This window comes from Leptopilina boulardi, unplaced genomic scaffold (genome assembly GCF_019393585.1).
Source record: "Leptopilina boulardi isolate dan_hultmark-lab unplaced genomic scaffold, ZJU_Lbou_2.1 LbouV2_126, whole genome shotgun sequence".
NCBI lineage: Eukaryota > Metazoa > Arthropoda > Insecta > Hymenoptera > Figitidae > Leptopilina > Leptopilina boulardi.
In genome coordinates this window covers 116,995-144,776 of record NW_026137670.1, presented here as the reverse complement: position 1 = coordinate 144,776, position 27,782 = coordinate 116,995, and the positions used below count along the sequence as shown (strand labels likewise).

Below are 27,782 nucleotides of genomic sequence, written 5' to 3'. Positions count from 1 at the left end.
GACATAATTTTTTTTTTTTACAAATACAATCGTAATATCAAATAAAAAAGCCAATTCAGAATATTTTTAAAGTACAAATTATGTAAAATTTGCATCCGAGCCATGTAAAAATAAAATAATTTTTAATTTAAAAAATAAAATTAATTTATTACATTGAATAAATTGATTAATAAAATTAAAAAGGACCCGAAAATATTTTGAAATATCTGTATTTATTTTGTTGTCTTGACGTTCTGTCAATTAAATTAAAATGACTCTAGTTTCATCAAAAATAATAAATCAACTTCTCTTTCTTTTTTTTCATTCTGTAGAATGTTCAGTTCATTCGCTTTGTCGACGACCTAGCAAAGAAAAATATAATTGCATCGAGTATACTTGTATATCAAACAAAAAGACACTATCTCAAACAAAAAAAAATATATAATATATATATTACAAAATAGGGATAAAGAGAAATAATCCAAGGATTTGATAAAAACTATCTAGCGAAGTGTGTGTTTTGTGAAGATTATGTTGTCGCATGAAATTATTACTTTACACGTTATTTCGCTGCATTTTGCAAAACTTTTTTTTTCACAAAGATTTTACGCTTTTAAAATACAAAAAGCAGCCATTCTTATTTTCAATTCAATAATGAAAAAAATCAAATTTCAAGAATTGAAAATGAAATTTTTTTTAAATGCAGAATAAAAATTGCAGACAACTTTTAAAATATCGTGCCAGTATTTTCGGTAAGAATTAATCACGTAAAATCTTTGACTATTTTTAAAAAGTCAAATCATACTTTTTTTTCACATCGTTAAATCACTACGTGTTTTATATGCAGTCTCTCTTGTATCGTTTTTCTTTTTTTTGTGAAACGAAAGCTCGTGTTTATCTCGATACTTGTTTTTAACTATATAATAATTATAATAATAATAATAATATTTAAAAATTACAATGACGGCTAACCGAAAAACCGACCGAATTAAGAGCGCCAATTTCAATCCTCAATTTTATAGCATACAAATACAACGTTGTTTTTTTTACTATACATAATGTAGTATAAATTATCGTGTGGTTGCCTAATCTGCATTTTTGTTTTCATTAGAAGTCGAAATTTTTTAGTTGTAAATTTTAATGGCTTTTTCGAGGTAGTTAATTCGTGATCGCTTCGGTGCTTTGTTGACGTGATCCAAGCCAATCCAGGGCCTCACGGGCGATGAACCCGCAGCCGATAGAGGAAATACTATAACATTTTTTTCTCAGTATCAAAAAAGAAATTCAATTAAAGTTTTTTTTTTAACAAATAAAATTTTGAAAACTTACTCGCACTTTGCATTACTTGAAAATCACTAATGTCAATGCTATATTCTGGCGATTCAATAAATTGAGGTTTACCCAAAGAGACCACAGCAAATTTGAACTGCAAACATTAAAATTTGAATTTTACATATTTGAAATTCAGTTTCGTCAATTAATAAAAAAAGAGTCAAAATTTACAAATTTAATGATAAAATTAATAATTTGCAATTTTACCTTCTCGAATTCCTTTTCTTGCACTCCGAGCTTTTTAAACAACCTTTCCTTAACCTTGGAAAAAAGTTCACCCTTTAAAAAAATGAAAAAATTATAATTAGTTTTTTTCACAATCGCTATTTAATTTTCTAAATTAACATTTTTAATTGTACAAAGTACATATATGATAAATACTAACGTGTTTGATTTTGAAAAAGAAGGGAATGCCAAACGTTGAAAATACTTCCTTATTGAAATGCGCAACTGGAACTAACATTTCATCGTCGGCTAAATTAAGTTCGTCTTTTGGAATTTCTTCTATCCTATAAATTTTATTACTGCCCGAATTTAAATTTTCCAATGGGACATCGTCTTTAGGACCAGGTGAAAGTTTATTGCAACTTATTTCCAATAACCTCAATCGTCCCGAACCATTTTCTGAAAATTCAACTTGTTTCTTTGCTTCCTCCAATAGTGTTGCCACTGTACCATTTTTATTTGGATAGAGAATAATTTCCTTCTCTTCTTTTAATGAAGGAGGAACCCAAATGCATTTAAATTGTTTTTTATTCTCAAGTTCATTAACTCGAATACTAAGTTGTTGATAAAAGATTTTCTTTGTCTTTGGCTTACAATAAGCAATAAGTTCTTTGAGTGTTCCTTCGAATGTACATTTCAATGGATGTCCAGGCAAATCTTTGTAACTGTGAAAATAGGAGAATTATTTTTCATTTAACCTTTTATTGAATTTAATTAAAAATAATAATTGTTTTTTTTTTGCATAAAAAATTTGTACCTCAGAAAAAGTAAGAAACTTACTTTTGACATTTGAAAAATTGTAAGCTGTATGGGTCTGTACAAAGTCGCTGTGCCACAGCTTTTGCCATTTGCTCATAAGTCATTCTTAATGAGAGCTCAACTGTAAATCCTGGATCATTTTGAATTGTCTTGTCGCAAAAAGTCACTTCTACCCTATAGAATAAATCCCTGGAAAAAGATAAAAATTCCATTTTCTTCAAATTCTGATGAGTTTTACAAAATATTAGTTATTACTTATGTAATAATATAAATTTTCAAAATAATATTATTTAAACTTACTTGAAATAATCGCGACAAGTTGGTAGCTCGTACATTTTATTATCTCGTTCTTCCTTTTGAAAAACGATAATATCACCATCCATCAATTCCTCGAGAACTTTTTCCAAAGGTTCCGTTAGATTTTCAATTTTTTCGACCATATTCGGTTTGATTTCTTCATATAATGCAAGTTCGGTGTCAAGAGGGAAACCCGCTCTTTCGTTTAATATTGGTATCAGTTCCTCTGTTAAATTTGTTTTCCATCAATTAGAATAAATTTGTTTTTAAATAATTTTCAAAAATAGAAAACAAAAAAATACATATTTTACATTTTTATAAATTAACTATTTTATATTCTAAATTAACTTACGGACTTTAGCTGTCACGGGCATATAATGATGACCACAATAGTGTATTTTTTTATTCTTGGGATCGTATAATTTGAAAAATAACAAAACATCAGTGTCCTTATCGAATGATGGCAGTGTTTTAAGTTCCGAATCGGGTGGAACAAGTTCTACGAAAACATTCCATGGATTTAGACTTTCTGCACAATCAGAAATTGATTTTTGTAGATCCGCTTCCAATTCAATAAGTGTCGGTCGACAGGTTTGATTTGATCGTAGACTGAACGGCCAGATACGAATTTGTTCTATTGGATATTTCTAAAGAAAATAATAAATGTGAGAAATTTAGATGATGATGATAGTAAATTTTCCACTTAGAAAAATTAAAATATTCCATAAACATGCTGGATGATTAACTTGGAATAAAATAATTGTTTCTTCAATTAATAATCAAACTGATAGTGTTGAATTTTCATACTTACCACAAGTATATACATATCAAATTCATTATATCCTAAATGTTAAAAAGTACTTTAAATTTATTATTTAATAGACAATATTTATTATATAATATTTAAAAGATAAGGTTCCATAAAATATGTTAAATATCATAAATTTAAGAAAGAAATGATATTAGTTAACAAAAAATTGCTTACCAAACTTTCACTGAGCACTTCTAGAAATTCGTGTAGAGTTGCTTGTTTACGCACACGAAATACACGATAAAGCGCATGTTCTGGATCGTACAGATCGTTGCCCTGGTGACCGTCAAAGCTATCTTCGAGAAGTACATTAACGGTCATGTATAAGTATGCTTCTGTTCTCTCCTTTCTTCTTATTTGCTCCAGCCTCTTCTCTTCTTGCAGCCTCTCCACCAGCTAGACCAACAAAATTAAAATTATCCATGTATACAGAGTACATTTTTTTTTATCTTTTTGTCCTTTTTTTTTGTTTTTATTGTTTTTCTTTCTTTCTTAAAATTCTCTCTACAAATGTCTCATTTAATTCTGTCTTGAATTTTTGACAAGAAGATTCCAAATTATCATCATAACTTTTGATATTCGAATTTGGGTTTTATCAACTCGTGTTCAAGCATCAAAAGAATGAGTATTTTTTCTTCTTTTAGCAACAATGGTGACAAATAATTTTAATTTTGTTCATCAGCCGCAATACCGACTACCAAGTTAAACAGTACAAATTGAGTGTTATTCAGCCTTAATACCTAAAAAAACAAGTTGCTTCTGGAAAATAAAAACATCGATAACTAATTCCACTGAGAGTACAAGAGAGAAATAGAGTTCAAAAATCTAGATTTCTATCACGTGAATGTGAAATAAATATCTTTTATTATAAGAATGTAAAAGAACAAATAAAGAAAGAAATCATGCAAGTGGATTTTAATTTATAAAAGACGTAAAATTTTCCTTTTTTTTTGAAAAAACAATAAAGAACAGAAAATAATTGAAGAAAGAATCATAAAAGATGAAAATTAATTTATGAAAGCTGAATAAAATTCAAATTGTATCGTGTAACATTGGTAGTGTGGAGATTCCTTGTGCATAATCACAATTTCGCTAAATTTTAAAACTAATTACTAAGAAATGAAATTGAAAAATGAATTTTTTCTTTTTTTTGTTTGGAATATTCAACAATTTATTTGCTCGATAAGTATTTCGGTTTTTTTTTGTAATTTTTTATATAAAATAGTGATGTAGCATTTAAAGGGATCTTGTGATTACAGTGATTATAAATTATTTATTACTCCACTGATGATATTTTGTATTTCTTCTCTAGTCAGTATATTATTATTTATTTAACAACAAATAAATAGATAAGCATCTGTAACTACTCATACTCGCTATCAACACTGAAAAAATTATTATTTTTTTTAAATAATATAATATCCTTCAATTATCGCAGCCTGAAACTGAAACTGCGAATTAATTTACGAAGGATTTTATTTAATTAAAGAATTATTATTATTATGAACATTAGTTCGCGGGAATTAAAAAATATTTATATAAATCACATTTCAATCTGTTCACTAAACATTCCTATAGAGTAACAAACATCATATAGAAGACATTAAGGAAGCAGGTGTTGCTAAAAGTTAATAATTACTCTGAGCTTCGAAAACATCTCTATGTCCGCTATATGCATTCGCACATTAATATTCAATTACAGATCGCGTTTGAACACTATTCTTCTTTTTTTCTCTTTTTCACTCTCTCTCTCTCTCTCGCTCGCTCGCTCGTTCGCTCTCTCGAATTAAATCAGTTATTTACAATATTTTCCTACAATTTTTTTTCCCACCCTGATTGGACTCACTAATTGAAAAATGCAAAAGTAACTTTTTAATTAAAAGCCTCGAGAAAAAAAAATCATATACAAATTGAAGCTTAACGTCAAACACAGATCTGGGCCAATTAAAGACGATGTTTCATCTTATTATATGTGAAACATTTAAAAATAATTCTAAAAAAATATCAACACTCTGCTTTTTTTGTTAACATAAAGCCAAACAATATTAAAAACCTTACTCAATTTTGAGTTCCAATAAAGTTTCATAAATAACAAACAAACCACGATATTATATTGCCTAGATCATTCATTTTGGCATGTCTTCAATCATATAATTAAAAAAAATAAATATACCATTATTTTTAGCAAATATTAAAGTTAACATTATAATAGTTAACCCAAAAATTCTTAGACTCAAGAATCAGTAAGACATATTTATTTGAAAAAAAAGAAAAAAAGAGTATAAAAAAAGTGAATTATTAAAATGCAATTAATTAAATAAATGAAATATAAATATTGTAATTTGAAATAGAAAAAATTGTTATTCTAAAATACGTCATCATTTTTGTCAGTTAATTGTATAAATATATATTAATTGTCAGTCCACTGTCAGGGCATTTTCAAGATCCCTCCACGATTTATCAATTTAAATATCGGTCATAGGCAAAAATATTATTATGTATTTTCAATTATCAAAATCTCGATATAATGACAATTTAAACTGAATCAAATTCTATACAAGTTTTTAATTATAAATTATGTCTACACGCAAATTTTGTTTTACTCTTTGCTTCTTTTTTAGTTGTAGACAATTGTTATTTCGTCTTTCGACGAATTAGAAAGGTACACTCGGAACGGAATAAGCGATTCTGAGATGTTAAACCACAGCCTAAAAATATTCCAATAACGATCAATAATATTTAATTATTTACAATTATTTCACAAAATAAATCTTAAAAATTTAACAATTAGAAAATCAATATTCATTATAAAAAAATTTAACTTTATAAACTAATTTTTTCCTTCTCTTCTTGAAAATTATTCCTTTTTATTTATAAAAAAAATTTCAATATAAACAGAATTGAAAAAATAATTTCCAATATAAATAAGATATTATTTATAAAAAAAATTCCTTATAAAAAAAAATTTACTTTAAAAAAATAAAATTTCCTTTATAAAGATAAAAGAAATTTTCTAAAGGCACATCAAAATTGAATACACTTTAAAGCATTACTTTGATTTTAAATATTCTAAAAAAAAATACTCAATTGGAGACAGTGCATAAAATTACAGAATCGCTGATTCCTGCTTAAGATTCTTCCACCTCCCTGCAGTCTCTTTGAGCAAAAAAATGCTGAACATAGTTTGATTTTCAATTACCGTCCATCAAATTCATGATCTCTGTTCGTTTTCAGATCACCGACCGAAATCGAGCAGAATCGAAATTGAATTCGGGATAGTGCTTAAATGGTATGATACATTTTATGATTGAAATCAACAATCTTGATTACTTTCTTCACATATAAACAGTTTTAAAAGTCGTGAGGTTATCCTATTTTTTTTCTTTTCTTTTAATATAAAACAAACCAAAGTGGGTGCAACTTTGGTAATCTTTTACACATCTACTGATCTAGCTTTTGTTTGTTTTTTTATAACGCGTCAAAAAATTTCGACCGACTGTGCTCGTCAATAATTTAAATATGATATGGTTGGTAGCGGGAAAAACAATATTAAAAAACAAACGAAAAATTTCCATTAATGAACGATAGTTAAAAAAAAAAAAGAAAAAAAATTTTTAATCGGCGTTTCTACTGCCGTTTATTGTTAGAAATCGTGAATATAAAGATTCGGATTACGAGGATTTTGCATGCAAGGTCGAAAGTTTGTACTCTCTGTATTTGTTTCTTTGTTAGCGTCTGTTGTGTCTTTGTCTTTTTCTAAATCATTTGATTCTTGAGTTAATTCTTTTTCAAGAACATTTCTGACCTCTTGGGGTATGTCCTCTTCTTTGACTTCTTGCAGGACATTCTCCAATTCTGAATCGCGTATGTAGACCAACATGTATGCATTTGTACAGTGCTTCACAGCCATGGACATATCTTCATCTTGACCACCATAATTGTGCTCGATTGCTTCTTGTTTCGTGCATCGGGATACCACATCGTCGTCAAACTTACACCACTATTTTTTTCAAAAGAGAAAAAAGAAAAATCATAATTTATCACTTAACAATTTTGCAGAGAAATAGAATTTTGGAAAATTAAAACAATTAGTAAAAAAGTTAGAAATAGTTACAAAAAAAAATTATATTTACCTTTCCATCTCCTTGTGGGTTAATAAATACAACATAATGTCCTCCGTGATTATCTCCACTATGAACTAAGACAGCATGAAGTGTGTAATCCGCATTTGTTGATTCCTCATTTTGTAAAAAAGGCCCAAGACTTATTTTTTCATAGAATTCAAATCTGCGAAAAGTAATTAACATAAAAATTACAATATTTGTCAAAATAGTTTAGAAAAAAAATCAGTATTCTTCAAAATCTTCTTTCATTTACCTATCGTTGAATTTTACCGAGCAGTCTGTAATTGGATCGTATTGAAATCGCATTAAATGCAAATGTAGAACTGGTGGAAAAGATGAGAAGATGACACCTTTTTCGGCATCTTGTAAGCCATGTTCACCAGCATCATATTTGTTGTCACCATCGAGCATTTCCGTACTGACGTAATCTTTAAACGACTCGTAAACTGAGAACAAAAATAAATAAGAAATTATTTTTTTCTCTCATTTTTTTTTTTTTGATTTAAATTTTTATTCAAACTTTCTCTTTTTTTCACTTACTAGTTTTCTTTCCCTTAATATTTAACTGGATATCGTAAAAGGTTTCGATTCTCGTTGACTTGTAATCAATATTCTTGCACTTGATGAAAGAAAGCATTTTTCCTTCAAACAATTTTGGCACTGTACCCTCAACACATGTTCCTTTCATTTTACTTTCCAATTTGTCGAGAAGCTACAGGGGAAAATATACTTTAACTTGACGTCAAATGAAGAAAAGATTTTTTTTGAGATATACTTTTATCATGTGATCACTTTAATTGAAGACAAAAAAATCCCTGGAAAATACTCCCTATTTTTCTTTAAATTTTTTATTTTTCAAATATGAATATCGAAATTCATCGCCGGTATATATCATTTAACTTCAAAACAATGTTCTTTTTTTAAAGTGTATAAAAGGCTATTGAAAAAAAATGAATTTCATAATGATTCACTCACCACTCGTAAAAATTCCTGTACATCATGTTGCATAAACGAGTCTAACGTTTCCCAGCCGAAACTTTTGGTGAGTTTCTTTGTACCAACTGGCTTGTCACTGAACTGCAATTCGTGAAACACCCTTTGCAAAGCGAGTGCGACACTTTTGCTTGAATCGTCGCTCTCTGTTGGCATTTTGTAAACAGCCTTGCGTAACTATAAAAAAAAAACAATAAATGATTAATTAAAAATTTTTTTAAATTATTCACTGCAATGTCTGATTTCAAAAATCGTACCTGATTTGTAAAATACAGTGTCTGAAGTAAAGAATTCATATAACACGTAGCACCTTGATTCTTTAATCCAACATATCCTGTGTGCTTCTTACTATCCCAACTGACACCATGCGGTGCATCTGCCACAACATGAACCTATAAACAAATAATTTTTATTATACAAAAATTAATTGCTCGTGAATTTCAATTTCATAGACACAAACCTCAAGTGTGATAGAGTCATCTTTAATATATCCTTTGTCGGGATCAAGAACATCTTGCCACGTCATAAAATGACTGAATCCCCAATCATTTTCTTTACTATAGAAAAGATGCTGTATTTCTGAAAGAATCAAAATCCATTTTTAAAAATATTTTCATCCAATTAATCTATTTTGGTTAACAGCTAAATCAATATCTTTATTATTTTTTGAGGAAAAAAAAAATTAAATAACTTACTTCTGTTAAAATATTCTTGTCCTGGTTTACAAGATAAAAGACGAAGTTCAGCAACTGCGTAACAACTCCAGGAAGTCGATTCACTTTCTCCATTACATTGGAGGAAAAATCCAAGTGATCTTTGCGGCTGTCGCTCTTGACTTTGACTTGATCGTGGCATCACCATAATTTTCCATGGTAAATTTCGCACATAGCATGGCGATGAGAGTTGAGAATCTTTCATTTTTGATACATTGTCAACTGTGAAGCGAAAGGTCGCCTCAGATCTTGCTTCATCTGTCGAAATAAAAAAGACATTCTTTAAATAAATTATAAATACTTTAACATTTAATAAATTTTAATTTTTGTCAATTTTTCCCTCTACTTGTAATTACATTCATTTAAATTAACAATTCTCAATTTTTATTAAAAATTGAAAATGAAAAAACAATATGCACCTTCTTCCATATCGTGATCAGTGTGTACAATGCAAACCGGTGGTTCTCGTTCACCATTGATTGGACGTGTTTCATTCCCGTCGCCTCCCCCGTCATTAGGTGTTTCTGCAAATAAAAGAGAAGCATTGGTTGAATGTTTCGTATAGAAATAACAAAAATAAAAATATTTTTTAATATTGTAAAATTTTATTGAAATTAATTGGCCCTGCAAATATAATTAAAGAATATTTCTTTAACAAGATGATTAAAAATATTTTCAAAAATTTTCAAATTCGAGACAATTAAAAATGAAAAAAAAAAAAACCTTCGATTGGCTTCTCAGTGGAAGCTGAATACACTATATTAAATTACGATTCATTGGAAGCATTCCAACTACATTGTTTTAAAGTATCATACAATATTTAAACATTTTACAATGTGTACAAGGTGAATGAACTAATTTAATGACTAAATTGATAATTTTAATTATTTAATGTACAAATAAATGTAAAAAATTTATCAAGTTATTAAAATTTAACACAATTAAAGTGATAATTAAACAAAATGAACAATATTGATATTTTTTTTTGTAAGAATTATTTTTAAATAATTACACAAATGAACATTAGAAAGTTAAGAAATGAAAAAATAGTACAATTTCCAGACTGTTGATGAATAAATAATGTATTTTTGGAATCTTGGCATTATTTGAGTAAACATGTGCGTTCTATTTTACTTTAATCATAGATAAAAACAAAAAACTTTTTGGAGTTTAAAAATCAGTAAATTAAAAATATTCAAACACATGTAATTCTCTATTCAGCATATGTTTTAAAGTCATTGACGTAAATTCACATTTGCTGCGAGTATACTTTCGGTATTAAAAGAAAATTATATTTGTACACAAAGAAAGTTTACACTTTTTCTTTATTTTCAAAGACCCTTGCTATATCAACATGTAGCTATCAAAAAGAACTTGGATAAATTCCAATAGTTTTGCACTTTTAAATTAGTATAAAATACCAAATATTCTTTTCTTATATTTGTATTTTTTATGATTAATCTATATTAATACAAATATAAATAATGTTTAACAAAAAAAAACATTGTTTATTGATGTTTTAAAAATAAAGGAAAATCTTGTTTTACAGAAAGTGAATCATCATTTTGTAAAATTTAATTAAATGATAAACATTTAAAATATGTTTGTGAAATAAAAATACATTTTGATATTGTATTTTAAAACTTATCAGACAATAGATTTAACCTTACTTTTAAAATTTTTGAAGACCATACTGTCAACAAAATTTTTCTTAGTTTCTTTCACAGCACTTACCCCCTTTTTGAAAAGGAAACAAGGTTAAGATGCAACTCTAAATTGTTCAAACAAGAATGCATAATTTGATGTATCTCTTGGAGCTAGGAATTTTTCGTCAAAATTATATTATACTTGAATTTAAATGTCTAATTTAATTTTTTTACGTTAACACATTATGACAATTGAAAAACGCATATAATCAACCTCTTTTTTTTTTTTTTTTTTTTTTTAACACAGTTATTTTAAGTGCACTTTTCTCAACATTTAAATTTGTCAACTTAAATTATAATATCTTAAAATGATATTCAATTAGCTGAAATTAAATTTACATGTTTTTAAATATACAGTTTTTTTATAGGTAAGTTTATTTTTATAAACTTAATACCTGATCAGATTTAATTTAAAAGGAAATATTAATTACAAAATCCATGAAAAAATATATTAAAAATTTTGTGCAAATTTTACTTTATAAATTTAGTTAACACCAAACATATTTTTTATAGTCCTAAACTAATTATAAATTAAAAATAATTATAATTACATTATAAAATTTTTTGATCTATTTTCAAAAATATATTTCCATTTTGAATAATATTACATTTCAACAGAAGTCAAAATGCCTGCTTGGAATTCATGTTTTGTCAATACGTGTAAAATAAGAGCAGTAAGAGAAAAAACAGGCATTTTAATATGAAAAAAACTTTAATTTAAATTAAAAATAAAATGCATTTCCGATGTTGCCATAAAAGGAAAGAAAAACAAACATTAGAAAGTCATAAAAGAAGGAAAAATGTGAATAAAAAACAAACAAACCTTCCTGCGTGTCCATTTCTTCTACCTCACCGACCTGGACAGGGATCAGATTGAGTTGCTTAATAGTTTCTTGTTCGTTAACGTGATTCATCGTTACGCCAATGTTGATGGTCGTTTTGTCTGCTCCAGGTGCCTCGTGGACGGCAATCGCCGTCGAGGTCACTTCTCCGAGTAATTGAGAAAAAAGTTGTTGGCTTTCTGATGTTGGCAATTCGTCCTGTTGATAATGGTCCGTTCGTTCCGTAATTTGCTGTTGATTATCACCAACAACAAGAATGGAGTCGTCCTGATCGGCGACAGTGACCGGGTTATCCGCACTCGCGTCACTGCTGCGGCCCGACGGCGACGTCGCTTTACCGCACGATTTGCTTGCAATTCGCCCAATTTCTGCGGCTGTCAAGTGCCCCCGCGGTCTCGGGGGACGCCCACAGCATATATTCCACCTTTGTGTTCACTCGTCAAAAAAGTCGTGGTCGTATGTTCTCGCGTTCCTTCGTTCTATTGTTCTAAAAACTCGATTCTCCCTGAGGATGCGCAAAAATTGCGCAAGTTCGTGTCCAACTGATTCGCACACTTTTAAAAATGATTTTTGGAACGGCTTCGCCACTCGGTGGACCGGTTAGTTGATGATTGTAATAACGATTCGAACGATTACTTTTTGAGAATGGATAATTTTTCAGAGTCTCGGAAAAAGTTTTACTTTTTAATCCGGCTCAAATGTCGTTCACCAGATTCCAACGAGGTGGTTACGACCCCCTTCTATGTTAGCGGGTTCCTAACGATCCGGAAACTCTTGATTTATTTGCAAGGTCCCCACGAGCCCACGAAACCCACTTTCACGCGAAAATAAACAAAATGGCGTTTTGGCTATACTCCTGTACGTTCTTCTTCTACTTTTTTAAGGAGCGTTCTCACAACAGTCCGGACAAAGTACTCAAATAAAGTCCACAAATTTGATTGGTTGTCTATAAGAATTTGAATTGATTACATTAGAAATAAATAGAAATGCTACCTTATTGTATTGGATATGTAAAAAAGTAAGCAAACTTATATATTTTGGTTGTGTATAGGTCTAGTTGTGTATCGTAGATCAAATATATCAATTAAAAAATTATTGTGCATAGAAAAAACTTTTATTCGCAAAATGTCACGATATTTGTAAAAAGTTCTTCTTTGTTTCTAAAAATGGCCACCATAGTGAAGCGCTACCATCGAAAGTAGTATGTGAAGTATGTATAGTTTCATGTTATAACCCAACCCTGTGGTTCGTTAGAGTTCAATGGTGACCGTACCCTGATTCTAATTTCCACGCGCGCCAAATTTCTGTGATTTCTTTCCAACAAGGCGCATTTTATTAACGTTATTTCTAAAATCTTTTCAATAAATTAAACTATTTTCAACGTATATTTGCTTTGACTATTGTATGAAAGTGTTGTAACTATAATTGTTGTGTTTATAAACTCCTTATGTGACATTGAAATAATGGATTGTGAGTATTAAAATTTCTGAAAGGCTGTGATATTTTCAGGTGAGATATTAATTGTACGAATAACTCTTTAAAGTTTATCTTAATTATTTCTTATAAAATATCTTATGAGAAGATTATATGTATATATTCGGTAAATTTCTAACATAACCTGAAAAATTATTTTATGTTTCGATAGTTTCTCTCGTGTTAGGAAAGATTTGAGATAATCAAGTGTTTGTGTTGTGTAAAAATTAGAGCAATTCTTTTTTTAATAACCAACATTTAGTTAAAAAGAAATTAAATTGTACATTTTTTGCTAGTATATTATTTTATTTTCGAAATTTATCATCATTGTTTAAATTCTTGTTTACGGATGTTATTTGAACATATTTTGGAGCACGGGATTATTGTTTACAATTTCTTAAATAACCTATAAAAAAAAAACATATTCTGATGTGTAAGATTGTTTTTATTGTCGCATAAAATTCGCAGAGTATAGGTAATTAGTTAATAATTAACGAATTACCTGTACTCATTTACATTTTAAAATATTATATTATAAATTATTATTTTTTAATATTTCTATGACTGTGTTCTGTATTACATGACTTTTGTTTTAATTTTGCAGGAAGTTCCAAATAAATATGTAAATGATAGGCAGAAAAATGATGAGATAAAAAGGGAAGGATCTCCGAGAACTGGTCCAAAAGAAGCTGTCCACAACAATTTCTCCAACGAGGGAATCCGCGATCGGTGAGTTTTTTTTATTTAACTCTGTGTAAAATTAATATCTCTGGACTATTTGTTTAAATATTTTGCATATTAAATAAAATGTTTCTAAATTAATCGGTACAAAAATTTAAATTTAAAGAGTTACTATTTTGCCATTGGTACATGGCGAATAGCTAAAGGGTTGATCAAAACGCTTACAGATAGCGCTGATAATAATTTTTTTTTTTTATAATAATTCTTACAAAATATTTACTTTTCTATTACTCAAACTTTTATTTCGTAAAAGTTAATTATTATTTAATTATTATTACTATGTTGTTATGTATATTAATTTTTTTTTCCACTAAATATTTAAAAAAAAATTAAAAACAAATAAACAAATAATAATAATAATAACAAAACATCATAATTTGTATATTTAAATAATTTATTTAAAGATTTAAAAAAAGTTACATACGAAATCATATTTCTGTCTTCAAATATCTACTGAACTTTTTTTTTTTATTAATGAACTTTTCATTTCCGCAAGCTCGTTAAAAAAAATTTCCGATAATTTACTCCTCATAGTATCTACACATGCTTTTTGTTCTGTACGAATAAAAAGAACCTCCATTTCAAATGAAAGCAAAATCATGTAAATATGAAAAATATTAACTTAAATAAAAATTATAGAAGCTAATTTACAAAAGACAATCTATTTTCAATAATTATTTTTGCTTTTATATTTCCTGTAATGTGAGTTTAATGAATCAAAAATAAAATTTCTCGGACTTTTTATAAATTTTTTGACTAATTTGAAATTAAAAAAAAAGAAATTGAATAAATTACTTTAAAATTATAAACTTACCGACTAATTAGTAGAAAATTTTTCTTCTAAGAATTTACATGTTAATTTTTACTATGTATATATTTGAATTCATAGAGAAAGAAATGTGAATATAAAAAAAAGAGAAATGAAATTGTACAAAAATAGAATTATATATTTAAAACGCGATTTTTATTTCGTCCGTGAAATTCCAATTTGCCCCCAGTGTGCAATGACCTGTATGATTTAAAATGGATTTCATATCTATATAATCATATCACAAATCCCAAACTGCAATTTTGCGTATAGAAATTTTGAGTACAATATGTATATATGCATTAATATTCGCGGATTCATTTTAAAACTCTAAGCCCTCAACATAAATCACAATATATCGATATAGAATATATCTAGAATATGAATATTAATTAATTGTTTGAAAACTGAAGTTTATCAGACACGCAGGGATTAGAGAAGACACACAAATTAGCAGAAAACAGTCACCCGGCGAGTGTGTCGGGGTTCAGTTGAGAGGGTAGTGATAGTAGTAGTGAAAAGTAAGGGAAGGGGGCGGGGGGTGGATTCAACATGAAGAGGGTTGAAAGCGCGAACGCGCGCGGTAGTTGAAACCGAGACTTCATCCACGTAACTTCCCCGATTTCATCCGAACTGTTATATATATAAAATAATATTAATTTTTCAAAATAATTTTTCAAAAAAAAAGTTTTTTCAAATTTCTATCATTTGTTTTTTTTTCCCTCAACGATAAAATTTATTTCTATAAATGTTACGTATGATAATAATTAATTTCCCTTTCTTCTGGTGGTAAAAAAAAAAAAAAATAATAATCGGATTGTTCGGTGAAAAATAAATGCAAACATGTTGACGAAAAGGGTTACATTAAGATTTCCTCACTATCAGCGATTCTTCATTTTTCTTCTTCTCTTGGGTCTCTTACGTGGTGAGTTTCTCTTTTCATTTGAAAACACACGTGCTCGTCGCGTGCAAAAAATAAAAATTGTTTTTAGAAATTTATTAATTATCTGAATATATTTTATTTATAAGAATATAGAGTTTTCTTCTCGTGCTTTGATTCTAATTACAGTAAAAAGAAAATCTTATTTTAAGAGAAAAAAGTGTTATTTTTAAGTAACAAAACTTTTAAGTCACTAAAAAGAATTTTAGTTTAAAGAATGCTAATTATTTTAAGGGTCAATATTTTTTTTTAAATAGTCTGTTGATTTTCTAAATAAATTTATTTATTTAATTTAAGATGGAAAATAAATTTCTCTTTACATTAAAAATGAATTTAATTTCATAATAATATTAAAATAAGATTTTCTTATTTTTACATATACGTGATGAGATTCTCTTAGTTGATTTTGTCATAATAGGTTCAGAAATTAACTGCGTTGATTAGTGGCGAGAACTATTTCTCTTGGAATTCGTGTAAATTGTTTGTAAATTATACTTTGTCAACTAATTAGCGAACGTGTGTAACCTGTAACACATGCGAAAGTTTTGTGGGTACACACAAAAGTTAATAAGTGTCACTCCACACCCGCGGAAAATTTTTTTATTCGCACCAAATAATAATGTAGGATTTAAATTAACTAAAAAAATATTTTTAATTATTATATATTATTTTTTTAATATTTATAGTTTCAAATAAAAAATTTTTTTTTTTTAATTTTATTTATTTCGAATAAAATTTTTGTTTTTGTAATTTTATTTATTAGATAGATTTTATTTCTCCATTGTGTACTTTTTACAATTTTTTCTTTCCCACTAGTTTTTTTTTGTAATTTTATTTTTTTACAAATATAAAAATTTTATTTGCAATAAATAAACTTAAATATATTGGTTTTGTTTACAATTTTATGTATAGATAATATTAATTTATTCATGTGAATTATTTTTTATAAGAAATTTAACGTAATATTTGCGTTATTTCTTCTTCGCACATCACATTTTTTTATATCGCCAACGTAAAATTTGTAGCGTAATTAAAGAAGTGAAGGGATATGATAAAAGAGTAAATTAGAATAATCAGTTATTCCCTGTGCGAGTTATTCCTAGCCGCGCACATGAATATGTATGAAACAATCGTGTATCTTATTTAATCTGACAAGTGGAAATTTTTAAAATTAAAAACCCCCGCAAAGTTCAAACATAAATCACAGCAGCAACATTCAATTTCTTTGTGCTTGCGGTTATATTCTTGCGCATATTTTGGCACTGAAAAGATAAATCGAAAAAAATTTACACCTTATTTTAAATATAAAAAACATTAATAAAAATCATAAACTGCTTTCTTATTGAGATTAATTGTAAAGCAATCTAATTTAAATATAATAATTTTTTTTTTATATAATTTCACATAATCATAATATTATTTTTTCGAAATATTAAAATTCTGTATATATCATTTAGAATACATATATTTGTTTAGAATTATAACAATATATGCGAGTGCATTATTTAAATGAACATCTCAAAGTGAATGCATAATTAGATACATAATATGAAATGGATTGTTTTGCAAATAGTTCATTGTTTATAAATTGTTATTTGTTTGCCAATTCCACAGATAAATGAAAACTATTAGTTAAATATAATTGTATATTTTTCAACTTTTTTGTTATTTTGAAAAAATACAAATTTCGTTCTTGTCCTCGGTTAATGTAAAATTCACAAGGTAAATAAAATCATGAGCAATTTCGCGATATAATAATAATAATAATAATAATAATAATAATAATATTCGAATGTGTTTTCACTTAATATAAATTGTCCCCCACAGTTGATATTTTACATTACAAATTAATGACTTTGAAATTACTCATCTCTTTCGGAAAAATAAATATTGTTATCAAAATTTTCCAAATTTAATTTAATGTACAATTTTTTTAAACTCTCGATTTAAATTATGTTTTCTTTTGCCCCCAAAATGCTTCAAAAAAATATATCAGTAATATATTTTTTTTCTAAATTCAAGACTTTCAAAAAATTGTATTCTCATAAACAGAATTTTATTGAGAATTATCATTGGATTTTAATTGTAGTTTCATTCGTTAGATTTTTAAAGAAACAAATATTGATCATTTTCAGTAGTATAAGTCAATATTTGGTCAGAATTGTATAGAGAAAGATTTCTACAAGTGATATTAATTTTTTTTTTATTAGTATAATTAATTATTTAGTTAGAATTTTATAGCAAAGATATGTCTAGGAATGTTATTATAAATATATTTTTATTTAATTCAAATACATTATATTTGGTACGAAAAAAAAAATTTCTCAAATTGCTTCTATAAAGAAATAAATATAAAAAATAATTAATTTCACGTTTAAAATAATTTTATTGACATTTTGTTCTTTATAATTATCCTCTGCTAGTACTATATATATGAAAAAAACTTGTCCTTTCAAAAAAGAAAGGTCTATAATCTGGCAAAACTCGCACATATATTCGATTTCGAGAAATACTTGTAGAGAAAACTTTTTTCCGAGGAAATTTGCCCCATTAAAAGTTGATGGCGGGAGTTGGCATCATCTCTGTAAATTTTCGTTATTGTATTTTGTTTTCTTTTTTTTCAATGAAAGTTGGGCAATCAAAAACTAAACTAGACACAAAATCTTTATAAAAACGTCTGCCAGAGATTTTCTTCTCGTACACATTTGCTATATATATATATATATATATATATATATATATATATATATATATATATATAATGCAAATCATTTTCCATCTCTTTTTGTAGCGTGCATTTTATGTAAAAGTATATATACACATAGTTTCCATTTTCCGTATATAGAAAAGATTGTAGTTGCGCACACATAAGAATAATACCAAAAGAGGATGAAAGTTTATCTGGATTTGCAAATCGCAAAACAGAGTTTCGGTGGTCTCCAAGGCTTTGCTTCCAGTAGCGACAGAGAAGTCTTTTAGAAGTTTGATTAAACTTTAGCCGCGCGCGCGACGCGTGCTTGTGAAACATCGGTTTACGATAGGGGGCACAAGAAGAGAGTCTCTGAGAAGGGAGAGAGCGAAGGGAATTTTGAAATTCGAATGAGGGTACAAACTAACACTCTACTTTCAGTAAGTTCTTCTTGCGCATTGTTGTGCACGAACGGAAAGCCGATAAACGTGAGAGAAAAGGGTTGAAGCTAAGTTTTGCTTTTGTTCTCAACTGGTGCTGCCATTAAATAGAGCACACCGTTGCATTCATTCAATATATATATATAAGAAAAAGAAGCCAAGAAACACTTTTCAAAATTGTTCCCTTTCACCTTTTGTTTTTTTCGCCCAGTTTACTGCTGATATAACGAAAATCTCAGTTGTTCACTCTTGAATTTTATTTCTATAAGTATTTTTCAAAAGTTTCAACTTTATAAAAAACCGACAATATTTGTTCTTATAACATAATCATTTCGTTTCTTTTGATAAAAAACTTGAGAAAAAATTTTCACTTCGCTAGCAATTCAATTTTATTATATCAATTAAATAAATTTCTATTGTTAGACTGAAAATAAATTACTTCATTCAAATAATCGCGGTTACTTGACAATTATTAAATAAATATATACTTGAACCAAATATTTTTATTTGAATCGAATAAATTTTTCTTCCATTATAGTAATAGATCGGACATGTAAAACTATTTTTGAGAAGCGTTGTTTTAAAAAACAACGCACTTTGAATTATTATTATTATAGACAAATTTGTTTTTACCGTTCAATTACGTATTTTGGCAATAACGAATGTTTAGTTTTGTCGAGAGAAGAAAAAAAGTAGGGTGACTGTAAACTAATTGTAAAAAAAAGCAGTGTGTTTGCTTTTCGTGCACAACGTTAAATTTCTCCAACCTATATCGTTTTTCAACGCTTTTAACCCGGGATTCGCATTGTTTTTTCGGGTGAGAAAGAAGCGCAATAGTGTGTACGAGAGCGGATGAAACAAAATATATTCCGACATTTTTCATACTGGCTCGGTCTCTCTCTCTCTCTTCAAATTATTCAGAGCATGTACTTCTCACTAGAATCCAATACTAGGCTCACTTTTTTATTCTTTCACTCGTTCATCCTCCGACATATACAAATTTAAACATACATACAAAAAAAAAAAAAAGAAAAAACAAAACGTTGCACCTGAAGGTATCTCTTGAACTTCTCTCTCTCTTCTCAGTATGGTATATAGGATAGTTTTTGTAAATTTTAAACAAAAAGAAACTTACCTTTTATACGCTTAAAACGTGTAATTCTCATTTTCTTATATATTTATAAAGTAGAATCATTTCAACAAAAGAGACAAGGGAAATTCTCTTTGATGTTTTGACTTTGGCTTTAAAAGTTCGAAAATAATTTTAATAATAAATAATTTGGAAATTCCATTTTTCAGTTTCTTTATTTCTTATAAAATAAATAGTTTTAAGTAAACAATTTTTTTCGAGTTGTATATATAAATTAAAAGTATATTTGAAATTATTTTAGTGAGAAAAATAAATTCATATACAAAATATGGGTCTTTTTTTGCTGAATTTTTGCCTCATTTTCTTAAACGACGCGCGGAAGAACCTGTCCCAACTTTTCTGACGTATACCCCGTAAAAAGAATTGGTTAGCTCATGAATGAAGTTCTGAAATATGAATCTGTAATGTTCTGCACCATTCTTTATATCAAAAGCGAAAAGATTTTTTAAACTTTGCCCTCAAAAGTGAGACATCCTTCTTAAGGAATTATAACTTTATTATCCCCTTGGTCTGAACCTGTCAAAACTATCGTTTCATTATAAAAAAAAAGAATGATAGATTAATAGTAGGAATTTTTTCATTATTACAATTAAATCTAGTAACTATAACAATTTTTAAAAAATTTATTAAAAATTTGCTTTTAAATAAAATAAAATCACAAATAATAACACGTTATATATTAAATGTCATCTTTATTAACATTAGAGATAATATAAAAATTAGTTTGTTAGTATTAAAAAAAATGTATTTACAATAAAGTAAAAAAAAAGTGCCATTCAAATAGTAAAAATCAAAAAACCGGATAACAAAAAAAAAAGTTTTTCTCTTATTATTGTTTTTACGACAATATTTCTGAGCGTATAAAGCAAAGCGTGTATATATTTAATTTGAAAATAAAAAAACAAAGAAGAATTGAATGAAAGAAGAAAATATTTATTCTCTTAAAACACAAATTAAGTTTAGCGAGCAAACCAATTTACAAATTTTACTTGTTTTCCCTGAACTAGAATGTAGAATATTTTATCTCTTGGCGGACGGTGAACAAGTTTATTGCTCTATAAAACGTAGTAGAATCTTCTCTTCATTTACTGTTTACGGACTCATGGACACTGCATTTAGTGAAACAAAAGATAATTAAATCCGAATTTCTTAAGAGCCAAAGCAGGAGGGGTTGACTTTAACTTTTCACCACTGTTCATTTAGAATTTTTAATTTGCAAAAATATATTATTTTCTACAATAGAAAATACTCAAGTGGAGTTTTTAATTTATATATATATATATATATATATATATATATATATATATATATATATATATATAATATTACTGTCAATTAAAATTAATAATTGTAATTGGAATTTTGACAATAATAAATTTATTCATTCTGTTCAGTAATTTAGGTTAGTATTTTTTTAGACATGTTTTAAACACCATCGTCCATAGGAATATGTTAATTATTTTCAGTAGTATAAGTCAATATTTGGTCAGAATTTTATAGCAAAAAATGTCAAGGAAGGTTACTATCTCTTTTTCAGTAGTATAACTCAATATTTGATCAAATTTCTATTGAAACAAATATCTATAAGTGATATTAATTATTTTCAGTACTATAGGTAAACCTTTAGTCAGAATTTTATAGAAAAAAATGTTTAGAAATTTTATTCTCTTCTTCAGTAGTATAATTCACTATTTGATTAGATTTTCTCTAGTGTTAAATATCCATAAGTGTTATTAATTATTTTCAGTAGTATAAGTCAACGTTTGGTCAGAATTTTATAGCAAAAAATTTCTAGGAATATTATTAACTCTCTCTATACTTAATAGTATAAGTCAATATTTGGTCAGAATTTTATAGCAACAACTCGTTGTTAATGGTATTAATTATTTTTCAGTAGTGTAAGTCAACATTTGATCAGATTTTTATTGAGACAAATATTTGTAAGATAATGTTAATTATTTTTCAATAGCATAAGTCAATATTTATCGAAATTTATCTAGAAATCTTATTATCTCTTTTTCAGTAGTATAAGTCAATATTTAGTCAGATTTCTACAGAATAAAATATCTATAAGGTTCACAGTAAAAACAAAGTCTTAAAACGTTTACACCTTAAATTAAGCCCATATATTTTGCATAAGTCTGTCCTTTTTTAATTGGTCTGACTCCGTTTACACCTTAAATTCAGCCTCAAAAATAGGCTGAAATCAAGATTTCTTTTTTAGTGTGTTATGTTGATTATTTTTAGTAGCATAAGTCAATGTTTGATCAGAATTTTATATCAAAAAATTGCTGTAAATGTTATTAATTATTTTTCAGTAGTATAAGTCAATGTTTGATCAAATTTCTGTAGAGATGATTATGATATTAACTTTCCAGTAGTAGAAGTCAATACATGTTCAGACTTGCATAATAATAGTATCTAAAAATATAAGATTAATGCTATTCAGTAATATAAGTCAGTATTAAGTCAGACATGTGAATTATTGTAGTATATCGGTAATGAAATAAAATAATTTTAATTTGTGAAATAATTTTCAGTAGTACAAGTCAATATTTAGTCAGACATTATAAAATAAAATTGAGTAATTAAAATATTATTGTTTTTATAATCAATTATATGAAAAATAATTGATAAAATTTAGTCACTTTCATTTTCAGTATGAAGTCAACAAATTGTTTAATAGAAAATATTTAATAATGACAAATCAATTTTAGTGAGTAATTTACACTATAGTGAAACTTACAAATAGAGTCGCGGGAGCTCGTTTTATCTTGACATATACAAGTGAACCGTGACCGGCTTCTCGTACAAAAGGGACAAAATTGCGATCAAATTTTTTTGCGTGGCTTCATTCTGGAACTCATTTCTCTCTCTCTCTCTCTTTTGGTGTGTGTCGGGTTCACTACACATCCGCGCGCACGGGCTCTCTTCTCTTTACCCCTTTTTTTTCCTCTCGTTTTCCCGGTTGAATCAGCGGATGGGGGGGATAAATGCCACATAATCCGGCAGCCTCTGATTGCTTCGTAGCAGCCATAGCGAATCAGATCCACATCCACATACACATTCGCATCAGCAATCCATTCACTATCCACTTCGTGGAAAACGGGGAATGAGTCAGTAGAGATGCTAGCTCTGGCTAGAAATCAATCACGTATAATAAAGTTGCCACTTCTCTTCCAATCTTTTCCCTTCCCCCCTCCCCAATTTCCCTTACCACTGTTTTCCGTCTTATTTTTTTTTTTTTTACTTTACTCTCTATATATATATACTATTCTACTTTCTTCCTGGAAACTCCTGCAATTTTTACTTAGCGATACCCCCCGCGCGTAGAAATCGTGAAGGCAACAATTCTCTTCTCTTGCATCTCCTCTGTGATCATTTTATCTTTTCCTTCCGTTTCTTTAGGGAGAAAAAAAGTCCCAGCGCTCCTTTTTATTTCCGGTTCCTTCACTTTCTCCAACTGTGTGTCGGGAAAATGTTTAGCTGAGTCAAATAAAGATTTGTATTTTCTTCGAGTGGAGTATATATTTTATTTTACCGCAAGTGGAAAAAAAACTGAACTCATTTTTGTTGCTACTGAAATATTTGAAGAATTTTTTTTTTAAATATACAATATATATATACAACACTTTGAAGTTATTTGGGGGGAAAAGAAAATTTGAAAGCTAGACATTCTTCCATTGTCGTTTTCGTCAGGCATTTTAGCATTTGGAGTGACATTCAGACGTTACTCCTAATTCACTGAACCATATCTCATTCTTCTTTTTGTGTCTCGTAACCTTTTTCTTTTGAAAATAGTCTTCGTCTTTTCCTTGGCGTGTGACACAAGGGAGAAATGTAAAGGTGCACTTACCTAACGCACTATACACTACCATTAGTTTCATTGCTTTCACATATATATATATATATGTATAGATCACTTTGTTTTTCTTTTTGACTCTTTGCCACATTCTAAAGTGTCTTGCATTGTAGAAGCAAAATATACTTGTCAATTTATAAAAAAAAAAAAATAAGTGAAATTGAGTAAAGGTGCATTAATAATGCAATAATAATAATAATAATAATCATTGATAAATTAAAAGTCGCTAATTTTTAATTTTCTGTGATTGTTTATAGTATTTCGTTTTAGTCAGTTCTAAAATGTAAACCCTTTTTGAGTTTTGATAATTTCCGTTTGTTAAAATTTATATTTCCATTTAGTTTTTGACATTTTTGCTGGCACAGATTTTTGCACTTAATTTTCCCCTCTTTGGTAAATAATCGATCAATTCACACGCGAGAGCAGGACCTCGTGTCTACTTCCAGCCCACTTAAGAACCATCGATGCACTTTTCTCAGATATTTTTCTGTGCTGCTGATGTAAAAGTATACATATATATATATATATATATGTATGCATAGTGAGCCACAAGATTAACGACTATACATCGTTTGTCGATAAGTGTTCTGAGATTTTTTTCTTCTTCTAAAAGATAAAAAAAAAATATATTAGAGAAAGAAGAGGCAAAAAATAGATATGGTTGTTATCGCGATTATCTTAAAGCAAAAATCAATCTCCATTCTTTTGACAAACACAATGTTTTTCTTTGAGAAAGAAAAACTTTGCCAATGGAGCATTGATGTCAGGATGATAGTAAATGTTTGTAATCATTCTCTTTATTTTCATGAATACGCGAATAATAACGAAGGTAGTTTTTTTTATCAATTCGATGAAATAATTTTTTTAATTCATTAATGAGAAAGCCAATTTGGAATATTTTTTATTTTCATTTCCAAAAGATAATGTTGTTTTAATATTTTTACTCGCAAAAATAGTATTTTAATTTTTAAAAAATATTCCATATTTTGTGATTACATGATATGAAAAAAATTTCTAATATTAAAATTTTTATTTTTATTCTAAATTTGAAAATTATGGGTTTTTTTTCAAAAGAAAGCTATTGATGCTTTTTAAAGATTAAAATCTTTGTAGAATGTAATTTTATGTAAAGAGTTTTTCCATTTAAGGTTAAATATATATTTTATGAAAGTGAGAGCGTCATTCAGTTACTTGTGCTTTTACGGATAGGAACTTTGAAAGCACAAAGTTGTATGTAGTTCAAAACGCAATGTAGCAGAGATAAGAATCTTAGTTGAAGTAGTCGACCTAGAATAACTTCATCTCCCTATATCACTTTATGTTTATAAGGTTTGTCGACTTATTAGTTTAGTAAGTTTACCTGGTCTCTTGTCAGAATTCATATGCGATATAATAAAATTATATATAATAGACTTCTATGAAATTATATATTCATTAGTGTAAAACTTTTTAATATCTACTTTGATATTTTGTTAATTTCCTGCATCTTTTCTTTTTAAAATAGACGTAATTATGTTTTATATTCATAACCATTTGTTTTCCTATTGGACAAAGTATCTTAATTTAATGCATTGTTGCAATTAATTTGGCTCGATGAAGTTCAGTATATTGCATGCGAGTTATCTGTAACCACAGACAGTTCAGAAATTATCTAAAGTTGCAACAGAATCCAACCAATGCCATTTATTCCTGGCAATTGAATTAACATCCGGTTCATTTAATCGTAATTTGAAGATAAATATTTTCAATTTACACTCAGATTACCATGATAGTTTTATATGGTTTTTCTCTGTCCCAAGCAGATTCATATATGTTTTCTCTGTGTAAAGTAATTTATTTATATATAATTAATTTTTATAAATTGAAACAAAAAAATTTGAAATTTTCTTTTGTTTGAATTTTCCATATATGAAACTCGAATTTTGAGAAGTATGAAAATATTTTGTCTCCAACTTTTTAGAAATGCAAATATCAATATATGCATTAAATTGTATAATTCTTCATAAATATACAATTCAAATAGAAAAATCGCGAATATTACGCTGTATGATTAAAATAGTAGAGAAGAAACTGAATGTCTAGAATGCTATATATTAGTAATCCGACTGAGAAAATATGATTCTCACTCGGTGTTTTTCATCCATCCCTCTCTCTCTCTCTCTTTCTCTTTTTTTTCTGAAAGAGGCGGAAAGAGGATGTTGAGGTCTGGAGTTTCGAGATATTGACGCTGCATAGAAAACGCGGGCATACATAGGATATACACTCTACAAAATGCGCTTAAGGAAATTCGAAAGTCCTCGAATGGCACTTTAATATACATATCTTAAATCTCGTGCATAGTATTTTTTTTTTATTCATAAAATAAAAATAATTTTTAATAAATAATAAGAAAATTTATAATATATTATATATTGAGACCGGAAATTAAACATTGACATTGCTTATTACAAGTTGTGTATATAAATGTCGTTTCTGTCACGCGTAAAGGGGTGAATTTCATTTCAAGATTGATGCAAATAGTAGGTAGTAGTAGTAGGAAATTTTACGACATCTCGAGAATGGAATAGTTTGACCAGCCTCGTTTGCATGCCGAGCTTAATCCGCCGTAAAGGCGTTCATGTTTCCAACGGTATTCGAACGACACACTTGCCAATGTGCTTATCTTGTTATAATGTCATAAATTTGTTTTGCTGTCTCTTTAACATTTAATGGTATATAAAAAAAGAAACGTACGTTTTGAGTAAAATATTTAACATAAATTACTTGTTTTTGTATCTAGTTTGAAAAAATCAAATATATTTGGAATTTTTTTTGCTAGTTTAGAATTTAAAATAATTACATTGCGCATTATTCCACTTTTTTAAAAATATTTCCTCTTCTACAAACGCCCCTTTTATTCTTTTTTGTGCGTGAATATAAATATGCAGAGCGCACGTAATGCAAGGAAAGCATGCACGCCCCCAATTTCTATGGTACACTTTTGCGTCAAGTGGTGAATATGTAGTATATATATAAATACTGCAATGATTTGCATGACTTAAAAGAACGCAATCTTGATGCGATTGCAATTTTTTCGCCTTTCTCTCTTTTGAAAAAAAAAAAAAAATTCTCTTGTATTGCGGCACCTTTAATATCTGACACTTCAGCAAGAAACTGCAGTTGCCTGCTTAAAATAGGTCTTGAGTTCTTTGTTGTGTAGTGCATGAGAAAACGTCACGTACGGACAAATCGAATACATGCTGCATATAGTATTGCATATATATATATTCTAAACATCGAATTGGAAAAACATCCTTTCCGTATGTTTGCCTCTTTCTTTATATAAAAAAAAATAAAAATAAAATATACCGACAGTATATATCGAATTCTGGGATTTTCCGATATTGACACTGTATGACAAGTGCACGAAAAGAAATACTGTAGCTATATACATACATACATACACACACACACTTTTCATTCTGGGGCAATTTCAGTTTTTATTGCTATTCGTCAATTGACAAGCGAATATGATTTTGCGCGACATCAAACGTCAAATCAAACTTTCAAAAAACTTTCGTATATGTCGTTTAACATTTTTAATACAATGATTTTTTACGCGTTATAAATTTCTGATAGTAATTAATTATATTATAAAATTAGAATAATTTAAAAAGTTTTTTGTTTTTTTTTTCCTTCTAATTTTATAGAATTTTTAATATTCTGTATGTCTGACTGAAAGAGGGCTTTACTACTGAAAAAAATGTTACAATGAAAAAGGAATGACTGAAACTTACTTTTACTTCTGATACCGTAAATAGTTGAATTTAAACATTTTTGTGTTTGACTATAAGTGAATGTTACTACTGATTTCGATCTGTCTTTATCAAACTCTTTTTTTAAGTAAATTAGATGAATA

At 27.8% G+C, this 27,782-nt stretch overlaps 1 protein-coding gene across 1 annotated transcript; it reads right to left on the bottom strand.

Moving 5' to 3' along the window:
* Positions 1-193: 193 nt before the first annotated feature.
* LOC127291146 (ubiquitin carboxyl-terminal hydrolase 7) lies at positions 194-12,652 on the bottom strand. Its single transcript, XM_051320073.1, has 18 exons — positions 11,763-12,652; positions 9,653-9,757; positions 9,216-9,491; positions 8,981-9,099; positions 8,778-8,912; positions 8,503-8,697; positions 8,068-8,239; positions 7,781-7,973; positions 7,537-7,690; positions 7,209-7,403; positions 3,578-3,799; positions 2,945-3,239; positions 2,596-2,818; positions 2,317-2,484; positions 1,697-2,201; positions 1,519-1,590; positions 1,309-1,405; positions 194-1,228 (listed from the first exon to the last, which is right to left on the bottom strand). Exons 1-18 carry the CDS (start codon positions 11,851-11,853, stop codon positions 1,104-1,106), a joined length of 3,342 nt encoding a protein of 1,113 aa, XP_051176030.1. The 5' UTR covers positions 11,854-12,652; the 3' UTR covers positions 194-1,103.
* Positions 12,653-27,782: the final 15,130 nt, after the last annotated feature.